Source organism: Emydura macquarii, unplaced genomic scaffold, assembly GCF_026122565.2.
Source record: "Emydura macquarii macquarii isolate MOO-44397 ecotype Brisbane River unplaced genomic scaffold, CSIRO-AGI_Emac_v2 contig_1254, whole genome shotgun sequence".
Lineage (NCBI taxonomy): Eukaryota > Metazoa > Chordata > Testudines > Chelidae > Emydura > Emydura macquarii.
The window spans coordinates 4,416,213-4,432,331 of record NW_027131391.1 but is presented as its reverse complement, the minus strand read 5'-3'; the positions used below and the strand labels follow the sequence as shown (position 1 = coordinate 4,432,331).

The 16,119-nt window shown below is 42.8% G+C and overlaps 1 protein-coding gene across 3 annotated transcripts in view; it reads right to left on the bottom strand.

The window, feature by feature from the left end:
- FBXO21 (F-box protein 21) overlaps positions 1-14,417 on the bottom strand; it is a 31,466-nt gene extending 17,049 nt beyond the window's left edge. The window contains exons 1-6 of one of the 3 annotated variants that reach the window (XM_067550135.1): positions 14,230-14,417; positions 10,206-10,341; positions 8,434-8,528; positions 3,745-3,866; positions 502-648; positions 8-144 (exon numbers count right to left, since the gene is read on the bottom strand). In XM_067550135.1, coding sequence (XP_067406236.1) covers positions 8-144; positions 502-648; positions 3,745-3,866; positions 8,434-8,528; positions 10,206-10,341; positions 14,230-14,417 — 825 coding nt within the window. Of the gene's footprint in view, positions 1-7; positions 145-501; positions 649-3,744; positions 3,867-8,433; positions 8,529-10,205; positions 10,342-12,812; positions 13,125-14,229 lie in introns of those variants that run through there. The other 2 variants (XM_067550137.1, XM_067550136.1) reach the window with 2 other exon arrangements.
- Positions 14,418-16,119: the final 1,702 nt, after the last annotated feature.

Sequence of the window (16,119 nt, the reverse complement as noted above, 5' to 3'; positions counted from 1 at the left end):
CACTTGCCTGGTGAATGTATGAATTCAAGCAGTTGTAGTAATCCATCTCATTTCCTTTGTATTTTAATTGTTCATACAGGACACAGTTCATACCATCCAGTACCTGCCTTTGAAACTCCACCTCAGGAACTATCAAGACCTCTCCTAAAATGCATCCAGAGTGACAAGACAGAGAAAAGATTATTACTTAATGATACATAGACTGGCTGCTCATTCCTTGAAAGAGAGCAAACTTTACAGAACACTTCATAAGGTTCGTAGGAGAGAGGCTCTCCTCTTTCAGATCTTAGAAGACACCCAATAATGTGATTTGATTGCTGCTCACTTTGTAACATCTCCAAGAAAGAGAAGGATACCTCCCAACCCCAGATCTGCCTAGTCCCACATTAGGACTATTTAAAAATTATGGAATAAGTTAAACAAATAAGCATTGTTTAGGCAACATCAAGGCTAGCAACACCACTCTGGAAGAGCTGATTCGACCACATTTCTCTGCTGTACCTGCCTCTGGAGCCAAGCTTGGATGCCTAGGGTTTTTTGTCCGCAGGACTTTGCGAACTTTGTCTGTGATATCATCAACTTGCGCTTGGACACTTGTTAGAGAGATGTCTGATAGAGGATTGCAGTACTGGTCAATTAATACAGCACCTGGAACAAATGTGTTATTTTAAAACAGGATTTTGGTCTTTTCTTCACTTAATTTTATATGCCTACTTTCCAGTCTTTGTAGAAAAGCATGTATTTTAGCAACACGATTTTTTTAAAATGTTCATTGGTTGATATAAAGTCATACTGACAAGCATAAAACAAGGAGACACGGACACAAATCTTATGGATCCTCTGACTTAAAGAGACATGAATTTACATCTTGCAAATCACTTCTCAGACAGATCGTTAGATTTTGAATCTCAAATATGCAATCTCTTGCTCTTTAGAGCTAAGGTTTCCCAATGTTGTGAAAGCAGAAGTAATGAAGTCTTATGTACAAAAGGGGAAGCTGCATTAGATCAATTCTGTACCAGTTGTCATCTCTCTTCCCTGCCTCTTAGAATCTTTTCAGCAGCTTGCTATATCTTACTATGTCTAACTTAAGAGCCTTATCTTTAAGGCCTTGCATATTCTCAATCCCACTTCCATTTCTGCTCAGATTTCTTTCTGCTTCAGCCTTGCTCCTCACATCCCTTCAGGCCTCTCTTCTTATTGCTCTGTTTATCTCCTCCCCCTACCCTTGATGTGGTCGGCCTTCATTTAATATGTCCACTATTCTTGGCACAATCTCCCATTTTTGTCCTAGTGTCCTCTGTTTTAAAGAAAAATAAGATTACTTGAAATGTAAAGAAATGACAGGAAATGCATTTTGCAAAGAGTTACCCTGAGAAACAAACCTGAAAGATAGTTAATAAAGGTAGATTCCATTTCTACACAGAGAGAGATTACAAAACATGGTATAAAAACAAACCTTTCATAGTGTTGAAACAATCTTCATTCCGTTAGAATAAATATTTACATTTCATGCATATTTGGCTAACAACATTTGAGGACAAAGTGAAAACATCAGAAATACTTTTCTACACAAAATATCATTAAATAGACACAGAAGCAAAACTAGTTGCAACTCTCATTAAAGCACATTTCCTTTGACGATTACACCAATGCAGCTACCATATACCTCAGTTCCAGTTACCAGAGTTCCTTTTACAGCAAAGCATTTAATTCAAGCATATGTTTAAGTGCTCTGCAAATAGACACAGCAGAATTTAGGCCAAGGTGTCTAATAAAAAATTTAACATCTCCATAGTCTAACAAATAGCCAAGCTGGTGCAGAAATAAACAAAGCCACCCATCCACCTCCCAAATGTCTAAAAAAGTTAATGCTGAAATAACAAAATTTAAACAGGGAAATAAATGGTAACATCATGCATCTTACCTTAGATGATACCACATAGGTACTATATGTCATGTCACTGAGCATGTCTGCAGTCTGGCTTGGTTTAGCTGATATTGTTAAGTCATTTTCATTAAAACTGCCAGCTAAATACCACGGTTATATTGCCCTTTCCCTCTCCTACCATCAAAAAAATTCAGAAGTATTATATTTTATGTACAAAATAACAATGGTTATTTTTTAAAATGCATTCAATAAAAGGGAAAAATCTGTCTGATCGGTGATTTCTAGAGACACCTGAAGGGACTAAAAGTTGATGCAAGGGGTTCTGAAAACTGGAACTGAGATGTATAGTAGCTATATTAGTATAAACGATCAAAGGAAATATACTTGAATGAGAGCTATAGCTAGTTTTGCCCCTATATATTTAATTGCATTTTGTCTATAAAAGCATAAGTGGATTTAAGCACATACTTAAATGTTTTGTTGAATTAGGCTCCTAGAAACCTTCTGGTAGCCAATGCCATTTCAATGCATTTAACAAGTATTTCTGCTCTCCTAGTCACACCCGTCTGCATCTGTAAACATTACAATGCTCAGCACTGAGAGAAATAAATGAAGTCAACACCAATACAAGTCCAAGCAAATAGCATTTGTTTTTGAGGATTAAACTACTTAAAGAGTCCAGATCTACTGTTCAACCTCTCAAGATACAGTAAAAATACAAGCTGACAGTCCGTTTGAGCAAGACAGCATTCAATCACTGCTTTGTTAAGGTAAAATGGTGATGAACGTAGGAATTTTGGTAATATTTTGGGGATTCATATGAGTGCCTCAGTTTCCCTCTGTCCTTTGTACTGAGGCTTGCTCTACACTGAAATTTTAAGTCCATGTAGCTACGGCACTGAAAGATACAGGTGTGCTAATCTATCCTGCACAGCGTAGACACAGCTAGGTCAACAGAAGAATGCTTTTATTGATGTAGCTTCCATCACTTGGGAAAGTAATGTTACTACAACAATGGAAAAAACCCTTCTGTTGCTGTACACTGCATTTATGCTGGCATAGTTATGGTACCACAGTAATATTGCTATAGTTCCTGTAGTATAGATATGGTCTGAGCATAAAGGAAAGGGACAAATTGTTTGTTGGTTGGACAGCAGAATAATTAACTGAACAGAGCCTACGTTTGTGAATGGAGGATCCAGAAGAGGCAATGGAAATCCCAATGGCCTGGAATAGTCACACCCAAGGACAGATAGCCAAGGAGAGGAGACTCCCCCTACGTGTCTGCAGGGAAGCAGAGCAAAGGCCCCAAGCTGGAGAACAAAAGGGGAAGGTGTCAAGTGTTGGCGTTAAGAGCAGGGTACACTGACACAGGAGAGAGATTCTCCTAGGACTGGGAGACAAAAGGGGAGCAGGGCACAGCAATGCTCTAGCTCCCACCAAGAGGAACCATATCCTAAGCCTGCCTCTCTCATGCTAACTTAAAGACTTTCAGATTCTGTATTGCAGGTGATTAATCAATAGTTACCCTGTTCTGAAAAGGCTGCCTGGTGTCACTGCAGATACTTACTCAGAGCACTGTGCCCTGAAGGGGTGGGAACGAGTCTCCCCCCAGGACTCTGGCTTGGCTGGACTTGCTGCAGGGAACCACGGAAAGAAACAGGGATTGCTGGTGCCTGAAAGCCCACTTTCTGAGTCATGGAGGCAACAGCTCTGTTTCTGGATGTGTGGATCCTTGGAGTCTGTCACGCTGCAAAAACACTCCCAGGAGATTGGTTACAGGGTAGGGCATAGACCAGACCTTGTGAATCCATCCCAATAACCCATGAGACTTGCTTCAGGCCAACACTTACCTTCCAAAAATGACTGTTGGTCCGCAGGTCGTTCAAGATATGCCTTCAACTTTTTTAAAATATTCTGTTGTCGTAGAAAGTAAAGAATTTTCTTTGCATAGTACTTCCAGGTTAGCCATTTCCTGTAGAATTAAACAAAAACATAAAGGTCCTATCGCTTACTACATTAACAACCAATGGCAGAATCTCTGCAAGCCTGGCTGTTTCAAAGAGCTAATAACTGTCAGGAGAGGTTTAAGGAGGTGATCTTGAAGACAGCCAAGGCATACATGATCAGGGGCTTTAAATGCCAACAGTTTCAATTTACAGACACTCATAAATCACATCTATCAGGGTCATCACTGGCCTTTGCCAATGTACTACCAAATGCCTCCTCAAATTCTCCTGTTCAAGAAAGTTAACAACTCAGCAGGTCCCAGACCCAGAATGGCAAGGCAGAATACCATTCATTTTCACCATAGTTTTATTTCATTCATTATTACTGCCATGTATTTAAAAGAGACAAGGTAGGTGATGTAATATCTTTTATTGGACCAACTTCTGTTGGTGGAAGATACAAGCTTTCAAGTTTCACAGTGTCTGAACTAAATACAATTTGGGACACACTGTTAAGCAAATGGGATTCCCCACGTTGTAGGAAACCACTTAAAATGAAATGGGCAATTGAGGATTAGCAGGCAGTGGAGTGTGTTCCAAACTGTTGTAATAAACCATAAAACCAGTGTCTCTCTTGAGTCCATGGTTTTTAGTGTTTAGCAGAACTATGCATTTAAGCTCCCAGGCTCGCCTTTTGAAGATGTTGTGCAGATTTCGTTTGAGAGGTCAGATATGGAGTAATTTCGTTGGCCACAGGCAATAGAATGTTTTTGTCTTATTTTTCTGTGAGTTCATTTCAGAGCGTAGCGATTGTCCAGTTTCACCTGCACGGTTATTGTTGGGGCATTTGATACACTGGTTGAGGTACACCACATGTTGTGACAGGCATGTGCAGAACCCATGAATCTTGAAAGGTGTGTTGTGGGGGGTATCCATCATTGTAGCTGTGGCAATACATCTGCAGGTTCTGCCTCTGTTGTTCTGGCAGGGTCTGGTGCTGCTTGGAGTTGGGGTGCCTTGGTCTGTGGGGAGCTTGCTTTTGATGATGAGCCTGCAGAGGTTGGGGAATTGTTTGAAGGCCAGAAGAGTGGGCGGTCAGGAAAAATTCCTTTGGGGCTCTGGTCCCCATCAAATATGGGTTGTAACTGTTCGAGGAAACCCAATGTGGGTTCCAAAGTGGGGTGATAGGCGACAACTAAGGGTGTGCAGTCAGTGGGTTTTTCCCAGGGTGTTTGGGTATTTCCAAGATGCAATCTACTTCTCTGGTAGAATGCCTTGTTTAGTGAAGGCAATTTTCAGTGTGTTTAGGTATGTATCCTGAACTTTCCCTTCAGAGCAAATTCTATGGTATCTGAGTAACTGGTGTAGATACATTGTTTGCTGTGTCTGGGGTGTTTGCTGGATCTGTGAAGGTAAGTGTTGTGATCTGTGGGTTTCTTGCATATAGTAGTTTGTAGTGTTCCACTACTGAAACTAATTGTGGTGCCCAGGAAGTTGATCCTGGTGTAGGAGTGCACTAAGGAGAGTTTGATGGATGGGTGATAGTGGTTGAAGTTATGGTAGAAATCTACGAGGGAGTTTAGGTCATCTGTCCAGAGGATGAAAATCATTGATGTATCTCAGATATATCATAGGCTTCATGTGGGTTTTCCCAGAAATTTTTTCTCAAGGTGGCCCATGAAGAGGCTGGCATATTGGGGAGCCATACTAATAATACACATGGCTGTTCCCATGATTTGGACAAAATGTTTGTTAAATGTGAAACTGTTGCAGGTGCGGATGAAATGGATGAGTTTGGTGTTGTATTCAGAAAGGATTTCTGTGTGTTGTAAATTATCTTATGGGTATCCAAGGCAGGCAGCAATGCCATCATTGTGAGGGATGTTGGTGTATAGAGAGGACATCTATGGTGGCAAGAATGGTGTTCTTGGGGAGGATGTTCATGTTGCTGGGTTTCTGGAGGAAGTCAGTTTTGTCTCAGAGGAAGCTGGCCCTTTGTGTAGTAAGTGGTTTGAGGATGATTTTAGGGGTCCTGATAGCCATGACACTTTTACTGAAGGGCTAAGTAGGATGGGCCTGTCTAGGTTCCCTTGTTTGTGTATCCTGGGAAGCATATAGAACAGGGGTTCTCAAACTTTTTTGGCTGGGACCCCCTTTGAAAATATTTCAGGCTGTGATGACCCCCCCCCAAAAGTGAGGACTCCCCTCATGCCATGCCACCTTTACATCTGTGCTGTGGGGGGTGGCACTGCTTTCAGAGCTGGGCACCTGGCCAGCGGCTCTTTGGCTACCCAGCTCTGAAGGATGTGGGCATTTCTGACAGCCAGAACCCTGGCATTGATGGGGGCTAACAGTTTGTGACCCCCCCCATAACCACCTGGTGACCCCCTGAGGGTTCATGATCCCCAGTTTGAGAACCCCAGATGCAGAATGTCCCTGGGCTGGGTTCGTGTGAGATGAGATTGTAAAGTTTTTCTGTAAATTGTTTGGGGAAGGATTTTGCTGGTATCATTAAATTTCTGTGTATACTGTGGTGTAGGGGGTCTTTGAGAACTTTCAGCCACCACTTAGTGTAAAGAAATCTGTTGGACTCTTTGACATAGTCATTAATCATGATGAGTATCATGGCACCCACATAGATCAAATCAGCAGACAGACAATCTGGTGGTTGCGATTTCAGGGATTGTATAGCTACTCTGTCAGTGGTATAGAGATTGTGGCAGACAGACAATGTTTGCTGAGGATTTCAGAGTAAAATTTTTTCCTTAAAGCAATTTATGTAATGATCCAGTGTGTGGTTTCGGCTATTAGGGGGTGGGAGGGTGCATCAAACCAGATGATTCTTTTTACTTATGGACTATGAAAGGATGTGATAGTTGTAGGTAGTGTCATGGAGTCAATGGAAGAATTCTTTTAGTTCTTCACATGCTAGTATGGTATCATATTCTGTGGTGGGGCAGAAGTTCAGTCTCTTGGAGAGTACAGATCTTTCAATTCCGGTTAGGAGTAGTTTTGATGTAGGTTGTCATTCAATGTCCATGTGGTTGGTCATGGTGTCTTTGGTTTCTCCCAGAGACGATGTACTGTGCATTACGGAGCTGTAGTAGTTGGCTCCACGTTTTGGTTTTGTGTTGGATGGCTATCAGAGTTCATTTCATTTTTTTTAAATAGTTGTTTTGTGTTTCCTGCATGATCTTTAGGTAGGTTTCCTGATTTTTTTTTTCTTCCAGTGGTGTAGGAGCATATGATGCTTTCTTGTTTGAAGTGGTTTCTTCTGAAATATATAAGGTGCAGAAGATGACTTCTCAGTTTTCTGAGGTCCCTCTACAGAGCTGTTCAGCGTATTTGGAGTTGTATGTATTGGTCAGAGGGTTATAGATGGTGAGCTCTCTAGGATGCACTGTTTCTTCCATTTGCTCAGGAAGTAAATGTTGCTGTTCAGTCTGGCTTCCTTCTTCATGTTGTGGAGTTTCCATTGAAATACATTTGAATTGCTTCCTTGAAGATAATTCCCTTCCCTTCCCCTGCTTTTCTTCCTTCACCCCCAAACCATACACCAAGCAACGTTTTTCCATTCTGCCATCTCCTAACACTTTATCCTCCACTAACTAATCAGGATGCTCAATAGGGACAGCTATTTTATTGGGACATTTTCCAGGGAAATGATTTAGCTTAATGATATTGAATGGCAACACTACATCTCAATCAGGGTGTAGTTAACATGAATTCTACTTCATGGGGATGCATGCGGCCAGTGAAAAGGCTCAAATTGTGTTTAGCCAGTTGTCAAATACGAAATGAAAGCCACAGTTTCAACACAGAAGTTACAAAATAAATGTGAAGAGAAAATGAAATGAATAGTTTCATTCTAGTTTATATCTTTTCAAACAGTCCCCTTAATCAGGACAATTGGCTACCAGGCCACATTAAGAGGAATCTACTGTCATTTCAATCACAACAGAAGCAGCATTCTACTGTTCGTATGCCACTGATAGAACAGCCTGTGATGGAACCTTCTTTGAATGATAATGCCCACTTCTTTGCTCCAGAGGTTAACAACGGCAACACAAATATTTATGCAGTCAAGAACCAGAGGTGTATTGGTTTGTTTCTACCTTTAATTTAAGTGACCAAATTAACAGTTGTATTTATGCAATTTAACCAGTGTATTTTGTAGTGACTCAGACAAACGGATTTCAAGACAAAAAAAAAAAAAGTTACAAGCTGCACTTCTCTATCAAAAACCAGAAAAGCAACATAAAGGACTATGAGCACATTGTGCCAAAAGTCATGCTTATTGTTGAATATTTAAAATGTTTTCCCTCTGGAAAGTTATTTCCATCAAGCTTGCTCTGAAGTTTAAAAACAAAGACAGCTACTAACCAAGGGAAAGGAAGGGGAATATCAAGAGAAACTTCCCAACATTGAGATTTATTAGGCTGTGAAATTTCTCTATTTATTTTAAGCAAGGGAGGATGAAATGAGACTGAATTTAGCCAAAGTGCATTCAGCACAGTAGGATCCATTTCCACTCAGCAAATAAGAAATTAGTCTTTTTCCCTTCCATTTCTAACTCCTTTGATGCTCTCTCACCTTCCTTCCATGTTAAGGATAGACATCAGCTCGTCCTCAAAAAAATGACCAGGGCACTCAAGAATCTCAATGTCACTGAAGCCATCACAAGGGACCTGGCAAACAGAACACTGTGTTATACACTACAGAAGAGTTTACTTTCTCAAACAGAAATAGGTAATTTCAAAGAAGTTTCAATTTAGTACTTTGTGTATACAAGTGAAATTGGACTGAAAACATCTTTTCTAGGCCTGGCAAATGAAACACACAGTAATTCTTCATGAAACAATTATCCTGTTAGTTTTACATTCAGTGTAAAAGTGCACAGATGCTACAGAAATGGACATGAAAAATACTTGTTACTTTTACTTAACTATAAAATAGAGTGCTTTGCGTGTCTGTTGATTACATCCATATTATTTCTCAGAAAATGCTTTTCTAGCCTCAGCATCCTCCATTCATGAGAAGAACACAGTGTCACACAATCTATAAAAATAGCAGAGCCAACTAATCTGAAAAGAATGAGAGAGGCAGCAGCTTCTGAAGGATCAGTATGTTTCCAGATTCTGCTCTGATTATCCAGCACTCTGCCAAGAGCTTTTAGAGATGCAGCCAAAGTCCCAGTAGCAGCTGAACATGCCACGTACAGAGAAGACTTGGAACTTCAAGTGTTACTGAACTAGTTTTTATTTACTTGGACAGTATGGATTATTTCTTCTTTGGATGCAGACTGGTTCTCTAGTGTAGATTGATGAACTAAGAATGATTCTGCTGGGAAAGAACTGCAGAGAGCAACGATCCAGAAACTCTAGTCAATAGAAACAGGGACCTTTCGACCTCTTAACATTCTAAACAAAACGGTTGACATTTCTCTGACTTTCTCTGCCCTGCGCTCATTGGCTGTTTGCTCCTTCCCTCCTTATCCTCCATCACAGTCCCTTCACATAAGCTTCAGGCCACACTTGCCTTGTTCCCTAAGTAAACCCACCCATGGGGGGAAAAAAAAAAATCATGAAACTAACATCACATAGTCCATGCTGCTTATGTTACACCTTTTCCCCCACCCATATGTCCATCTTGTCTATTTGGCCAATAATGTCTCATTGTTTCCTTGTACTTCCCCTTGTATCCATCTGTTCTCTCTTCTCTTACATTAGATTGGAAGCTCTCCGGGACAGGGACAATCTTTTTGTTCTATATCTGTACAGCACTTAGCAAGGTGATGTCGTGGTCCGTGACTTGGGTTCCTAGATGCTACTGTAATACAAATAAATAAGAATAATAATGGCTAGTAGAAGGAAATGTAAGGGTTCACCCTCAGAGTGAGAAGACGACAAGAAATGAGAGATGTAAAATACTAAATGGTTAAATGGTTAACCAGCAAGTATTAGTTTTTTCATTAAGACTAATACTTATTAGTTAACCGACAATGCGGGGGTTAACCAGTGGTGCGGGCTCTCAGTCTCCTGGGTGAAGGCAGCAGCGTTTGCTGCTGCAGCCTGCGGAGGCCAATGACCACTGCGTAACACTGGGGCCCACGTGTCCGAGAGTGGGGTCCCCTGCAGAGCCAGGCGGGGAGCGCTACCCGGGAGCTGAGGGGAGGGAGCAGGGTGTGTGTGTGTGTGGGGGGGGGGGACAAAATGATATCAGTTAAATGGTTGATATAATTCTAATAGTTTAAACAGATACTTTTTCTAACAGATATTTACATCCCTACAAGAAATATGAAATAAGAGATACTTGTACACAAATGGCCAGGTTATTTCAAGTGCATGATAAATTAGAAACCTTACATGTTCTGAGAAGAATCTTTTGGAGAATGATGCTATAGTTCTTTGAGTTTCTAAGCCAGCACTGTGCCGTGCTTTATATTCCTTTAGCCAATTAACGCTGTCTGTTTGGCTGTAGTATTTCAGTAGTGATGGCCACCTATAATACACACACAGGAACAGGTTCAGTAGTTAATACTTCAACCTCCACAAGACAGTTTGATATTGTAAAATGTTACTTATTGCTAGGCAGTTAACCATCTGTGACTTGAGTACCTGAAACTAAGTCAAGACATGCTGTATTTTCAAAATTCATCCACATACTGACATAAAAGAAGCAGAGTATATTTCCTATTCCCCTCCAGTCTGATTTTTCTGGTTATAGCATAAGAAATTACAGTAAACACAAAGTAAGCATTAGGGGGGAAAAGGGCCAAAGGGGTACATATATCAGAGACTTCAAAGGGATTCATGTTCCTAAACACCTTTTCAGAATCTACCCCCAAAGCTTTTACAAAATAATTGTATGTCCTCAGATCAATAAGAGAATAAGCCTATAGTTTTAAACGTACATATATTTTCTAATATTAAAAAACAAAACAACTTAAAGGTGAGTGACGTACTCACCTACCAGGACTTGAATTCATTGCCCTGTGTTTCTCCTACTACAGCTGACATCTCTAATAACTAAAAGGATATGCAGAATGTAAGTCTGTACATTGAGTTAGGTGTAAACAATGACTTCCACTATTGCAGGAAAGTCACAGAATTCTGAAATCAGATCTTACTATAGGCTTCTGCAAATTTAAGTACAAACACATGCAAACTTAAAATAAAGGTGCACCTATTTTGCTCAGCCCATCAGTCTGAAAGCTAACATAGCACAAAGCCCTTCTCACCATATAAGCCACAAAATGTATTTGAACTGAAAACTCAATTGCAATTGATATTTCTGTGGCTAGTATTGACAAAAGCACTTTTCCTACTAAACTGGCACCATTTTGACAAACCTGCTGAGTGGCAGCCCCAGTGTAAGAGAACTGGAACCACCATAGTGATACCTATTGACAGCTCAAAAGCCAAAGAAAAATCAGCTGCTTAATGAAGATGTTTAAAAGATGAAGCAGAATTGCACACAGTACACTTAGAAATATTATCACGTATAACTTACTGTAATTTATATTAGGTATTTTAAAATTTTTATCAGAATGCTACTGGTTTTCATGCATTCTTTTTCCCTGTCACTAATTTGAAAACAAAAAATCTAGGTTTTCTTCAAGCAATGACATGACTTGCCTTAATAAAATGTTTTCAGAGTCTTAAAGTAATGAATGACATGTTTTATTTCTATTTAATAGATATTAACCAAGTCACTAATGTTTAACTATCATGTTTGAACTAAAACACATGGAGAATATTTTAGTATTAATTAAAAATAAGACTATCCTGAATTTGCTGACACACAAACTCAGAGACTAACCAAACACATTTATATTTCTATAGTAACTTTCATTCTAATTGATCACAAATCGCTCACCCATGACTAAAACGCAGCCACATTGCAACAATATTAACAACTGTTTATTTTAGGATGGTAAATAAAGAATAATTTCTCCAACTGAAATTACAGTGAGAATTTGAGAGAGATAAAATGTAATTGCTGAAGATGGAATCTGGCCAGGATTACAAGGTCAATATCTATCTAAACTCTTGCCAAAAGTTCTATTATCAAAGAAGTGGATGCTACTGGGATGAAAGCATCTATTAATCACCCACCATAATCAATTTCAAGAATGGCTCTGAACCATTCTAAAAGTTCAAGCTTGATCCTGAAATTATAACTATTGAATTGATGAAAATATCTGGCTAGCTACCCACAGTCATAGCTTGTTGAATTGATGAACTAGCTATTGTTCAGTAGCCTCTTTCGCAGGTGGAGAGAGAATAGTTTCATTCGAACTAACCTAAATTTTAGAAGCCAACTGGCAGTTAGAGAAAGCAACACAATTTATCTTCTTGTGCCAAGACATGAACAAAACCAGGTAGCAGATGAATTTATTCTATTCTAAAAAGCCCAATGGCTTTAGTGAATTATAGAGATCTATCTAGTACTTCCACAGCCATTGAAACTATAATGTTAAAACTAAAAATACCAAGTCATACTATTGCTCCAGCTGCCATGATTTGATCCAATTTTATTTATATTTTTACTATAAGACTCTAGTGATATAGCATCTATATTACAATGCCTGTTGCAAAGTAATTTTCATTGTCATGCATCCTGTCTTTTTCATTAAGTGTAGTATTTTTTTTTAAATTTACTTTAATCATCACAGACACTTGAAATAAAATAAAAGGCTATGTATTTAATAATGCTGTATTACACCAACATAGGTTCTGCTCTGGTGGCTACAGTTTTAAGCTCTACAGAATGAAAGTCACCTCTGCTACTTGCTTCAGATTTAGAGCCTCTAGGAACACAAAGACCAAGGAAATAGTGACCACACATACATTTACAAGTACAAGGTCTAGTCTGCTTTACAAGTTTTATGAAAGTTACAGTTAAGGTTATTACCACCCAAGAAATCCTATAAAGACCTAAGCTCAAGTTACAAATATAGTCATACTCACATCCTGAATGATATTCTTAGGGTCTGATGGATGCCTTGCCAATTGATCATAGGTAGAGGGATAGTTCCTGCTGGAGTTTTCCTGTAGGGAACTCATTTCCCCAATCTGGGAGCTCTCTTTTATCTTGTGATTCTGACTACATTAATGCTTTGCGCATGTGCGTGAAAGTGTCCACCCTTATTTTCTTATTTGTGTTGTGTCCCCCATGAATATTGGGTTACCCCATTTGTCATAGTTGTTTGCAGTTCCTTTTCTCATTAGCACTGACACACAACCTGCATCCTGCAGTTAAGGCATGTATTAGAAAGAAATGTGCCTGTATGGCATTTTGTGATCTAAAATTAATTTCACACCTAATTTTTCACAATACCACCCACTGGTACATCTATTCCCATAATTTTGTGGCCTAGGGTCATTCTTTGGTCACTTACTTATGTCAAGCATTTCAAAACTCTAAGACTTAGTCCAAGCTAAAATCTTAAGAGGCTTCAGCCGGTAGGCGTTGCATTTCAGGCCTACTTACTTAAATACCCAATTCATACTTATCCCTTCCAACTACCATCAATCAAGCTAGAATCTTGAAATTTGGTTCACTTGTTCAATAAGGGAATCTGAAGGTGGGCAGTTTATTCCACATTTCTGCACCCAAGAAGTACTTGTACACTCCAATTAAACACACACACCTGGCACCGGTGTCAGCTAACTCCACCTCACAGGGCTCAGGCTATATTACTGTAAAACTGCAGTGTAGATGTCTGGGCTCAGGTTGGAGCCTGAGTCCCGGGAGCCCCGGGCAGGGGGAGTGTGTCTACAAGGCAGTTTTACAGCCTGAGTTCGAGTCAGCTGCCACACAGGCCAGCCTGGGTGTTTAATGCAATAGGGACGGACCCAGGGCACTGCACACAGGACGGGGCACAGTGCTCCCCGACATGCCTTGACAGGGCTAATCTCCGCTACATGGGGAACCCTCCCACCTCCATTCACACCCGGATCGGTCCGTCTGACACGAGCCAGCGAACACCCAGGGCCCTGTGAGGGGGTGGGTCAGAGCCCGAGAGACCCTCTGCGACCCGGGTTCAAGCTCTGCCGCTTCGCAGTGTGGACACAGCTCAGGCCGGCCTGGAGCAGCGCAGCTGCGGCCCTTCCGACCCCCAGCTCTGCAAGGCGGCGCGGAGGCGGTCCAGCCCGCGCCCGGCGCGGGACACCCCCGGCCCCCAGGACGGAGCGGGGGCGCACCCAGGATCCGGCAGCCGGAGGTCCCAGGAAGCCGCTGGCAGGTCAGGCCCGGCCCGGCACGGCGCGGCAACGGCTGAGGTGAGAGGTCTGGCGGGGACCGAGCGCGAGGGGCAGAGCCGGTCTCAGAACCGCCCCCCGCCCGGGCCGGGTCGGAACCGCTGCTCCCCGCCCCGGCGCTCACCGGAGGCGGAAGTGCTCCCGCCAGACCTTGCAGCAGGTCTCCCGCAGCCGGCGGCAGGTGCAGGAGACGCGGCCGACGTCGGCGGCGCCCAGGACCCGGCAGCAGAGGATCAGCTCCAGCAGCTCCCCGGGCAGGTCGATGAGGCTCATGCCGCCGCCGGGCTCCTTCTTCTCCTCAGCCGCCGCCATCTTGGTTGTTTACCTTTGGGAGTGAGGCGGGAGTGACCGCCGCGGCCGCGGCCACGCCCCCTCCGCCGCGCGGTCGGGAGTCCGGCGAGGGTTAGGGAGCGTCTGCAAAGGGCCGAGTCCGAGGGAGGCGAGTCCATCAAGCAACAGTCAGTGGCTTGTTCCCCGGGGGGGCGCAGCGCTTTAGCTGGCGCGGGGCGGGGCCCAGACGAGTTAGGGAGCGTCTGCAAAGTTCACGTTCCCCGGGAGGCGCAAAGGCAGGGACCAGGGCCCGCCCAGCTGGCCCCAGAGCTGCTCAGAACTTGGCCAGCACAGACAGGCGCGGTTCCCAGGTGGGCCCGTGGGAGCCGCCAGGTTAGATCTGATGTAGGGCGCGTCTCCCAATTCGCGCAATGCCCTCCCATCCTCGGGAGTGTCTCCCAACCACAGTCTTCTACAAGCAGCTGGCTCCCTCTGCCCTCCCCAGGAAAACCAGTTAGCCCTGGGCGGCAGATGAAGGCCTGTCTCAGGAGGCGTGCGCTAACCTCTAATAGCGCCTAGCGGCGATCGAAGACCTGCACTGCGCACTCCCGCGTCACTCCGCCTGTCACCACCTGGAGCGGAGCGGGGACGAGCAGAGCGCGCCCACCTGCGTCTTCACCACCCACTTTCCGCCCATATCCCAGCGAGTCTCTGTGAGTCTCTCCGGACGGACGGACGGACGGACGTTTGATCACCCGATTCGATCTTCTCAGCGCCAGCTCTTCCTTCCAGCCCGAGTTCTCTCCTGCCCCGACCGTTTCTTCGCCGTGTAGTGATGATAGCGGATCAGGCAGAGGAGATATGCTGGAATTGTTAGAATATGCTGGAATATGCTGGAATTGTTAGAACTCTCTGCGATAACTCACAGATCCCCTCGCTTACGTCGAAATGTGGCCCCTGGGTCTGTCCGGATCACATAAGACCGTTGATGCAGCTGTTCTTTACCGGTACCCTTTTAGCCGGTATTAGAGAGATGATTTCTCAGACACACTCTAGCACCTGGGTTAAGAGATGGGAGATCATGGGCCCTTCTGTGAAAATATTTCTGCTTCCACTTCTGATTTTCTTTCACCTTCCGAACGGTGGCATTGTTCTGAGATCGCCACAAGTTATCAGCAATAGGTAAATTAGATCTGATCCGTCTTCCCCTGAACAGCTGAGCTGGAGAAAAGCCATTCTGTACTTCTGTAGACTATCAATGCTTTATAAATATCACCCCCACTGTCAAAAGTCTTTTTCATCAGGTTCTTTACCATCAGTATAGACCTTTCCACCAGTCCGTTTCATTGGGGGTAATTTGGACTGGAGGTTTCGTGATGAAAATCCCAATCTAAGGCAAATTGCCTAAACTTGGCACTGGAAAATTGTGGCCCATTATCGCTGAAGACCTCATCTGGAATTCCATGTCTGGAGAAAATTCCTTTCATGCCAGTGATTACTGACTTACTATTAGTACCATGCAGTGTGCAAATTTCTGGATACAGAGAGTAATAATCAGTGACTCTTAAGTAATCCTTTGAATGCCAGGTAAATAAATCAGCGCCTACCTCCTCATAAGGCCTTTGTGGAACAAGATGGGGTCTCAGTGGCTCTGCCTGTTGGCATGGCTTATATTTCAATCATGAAAAGCAGTTTCTTACCACATTAGTGATGTCATGATTGATCCGCGGACAATATAGCACCT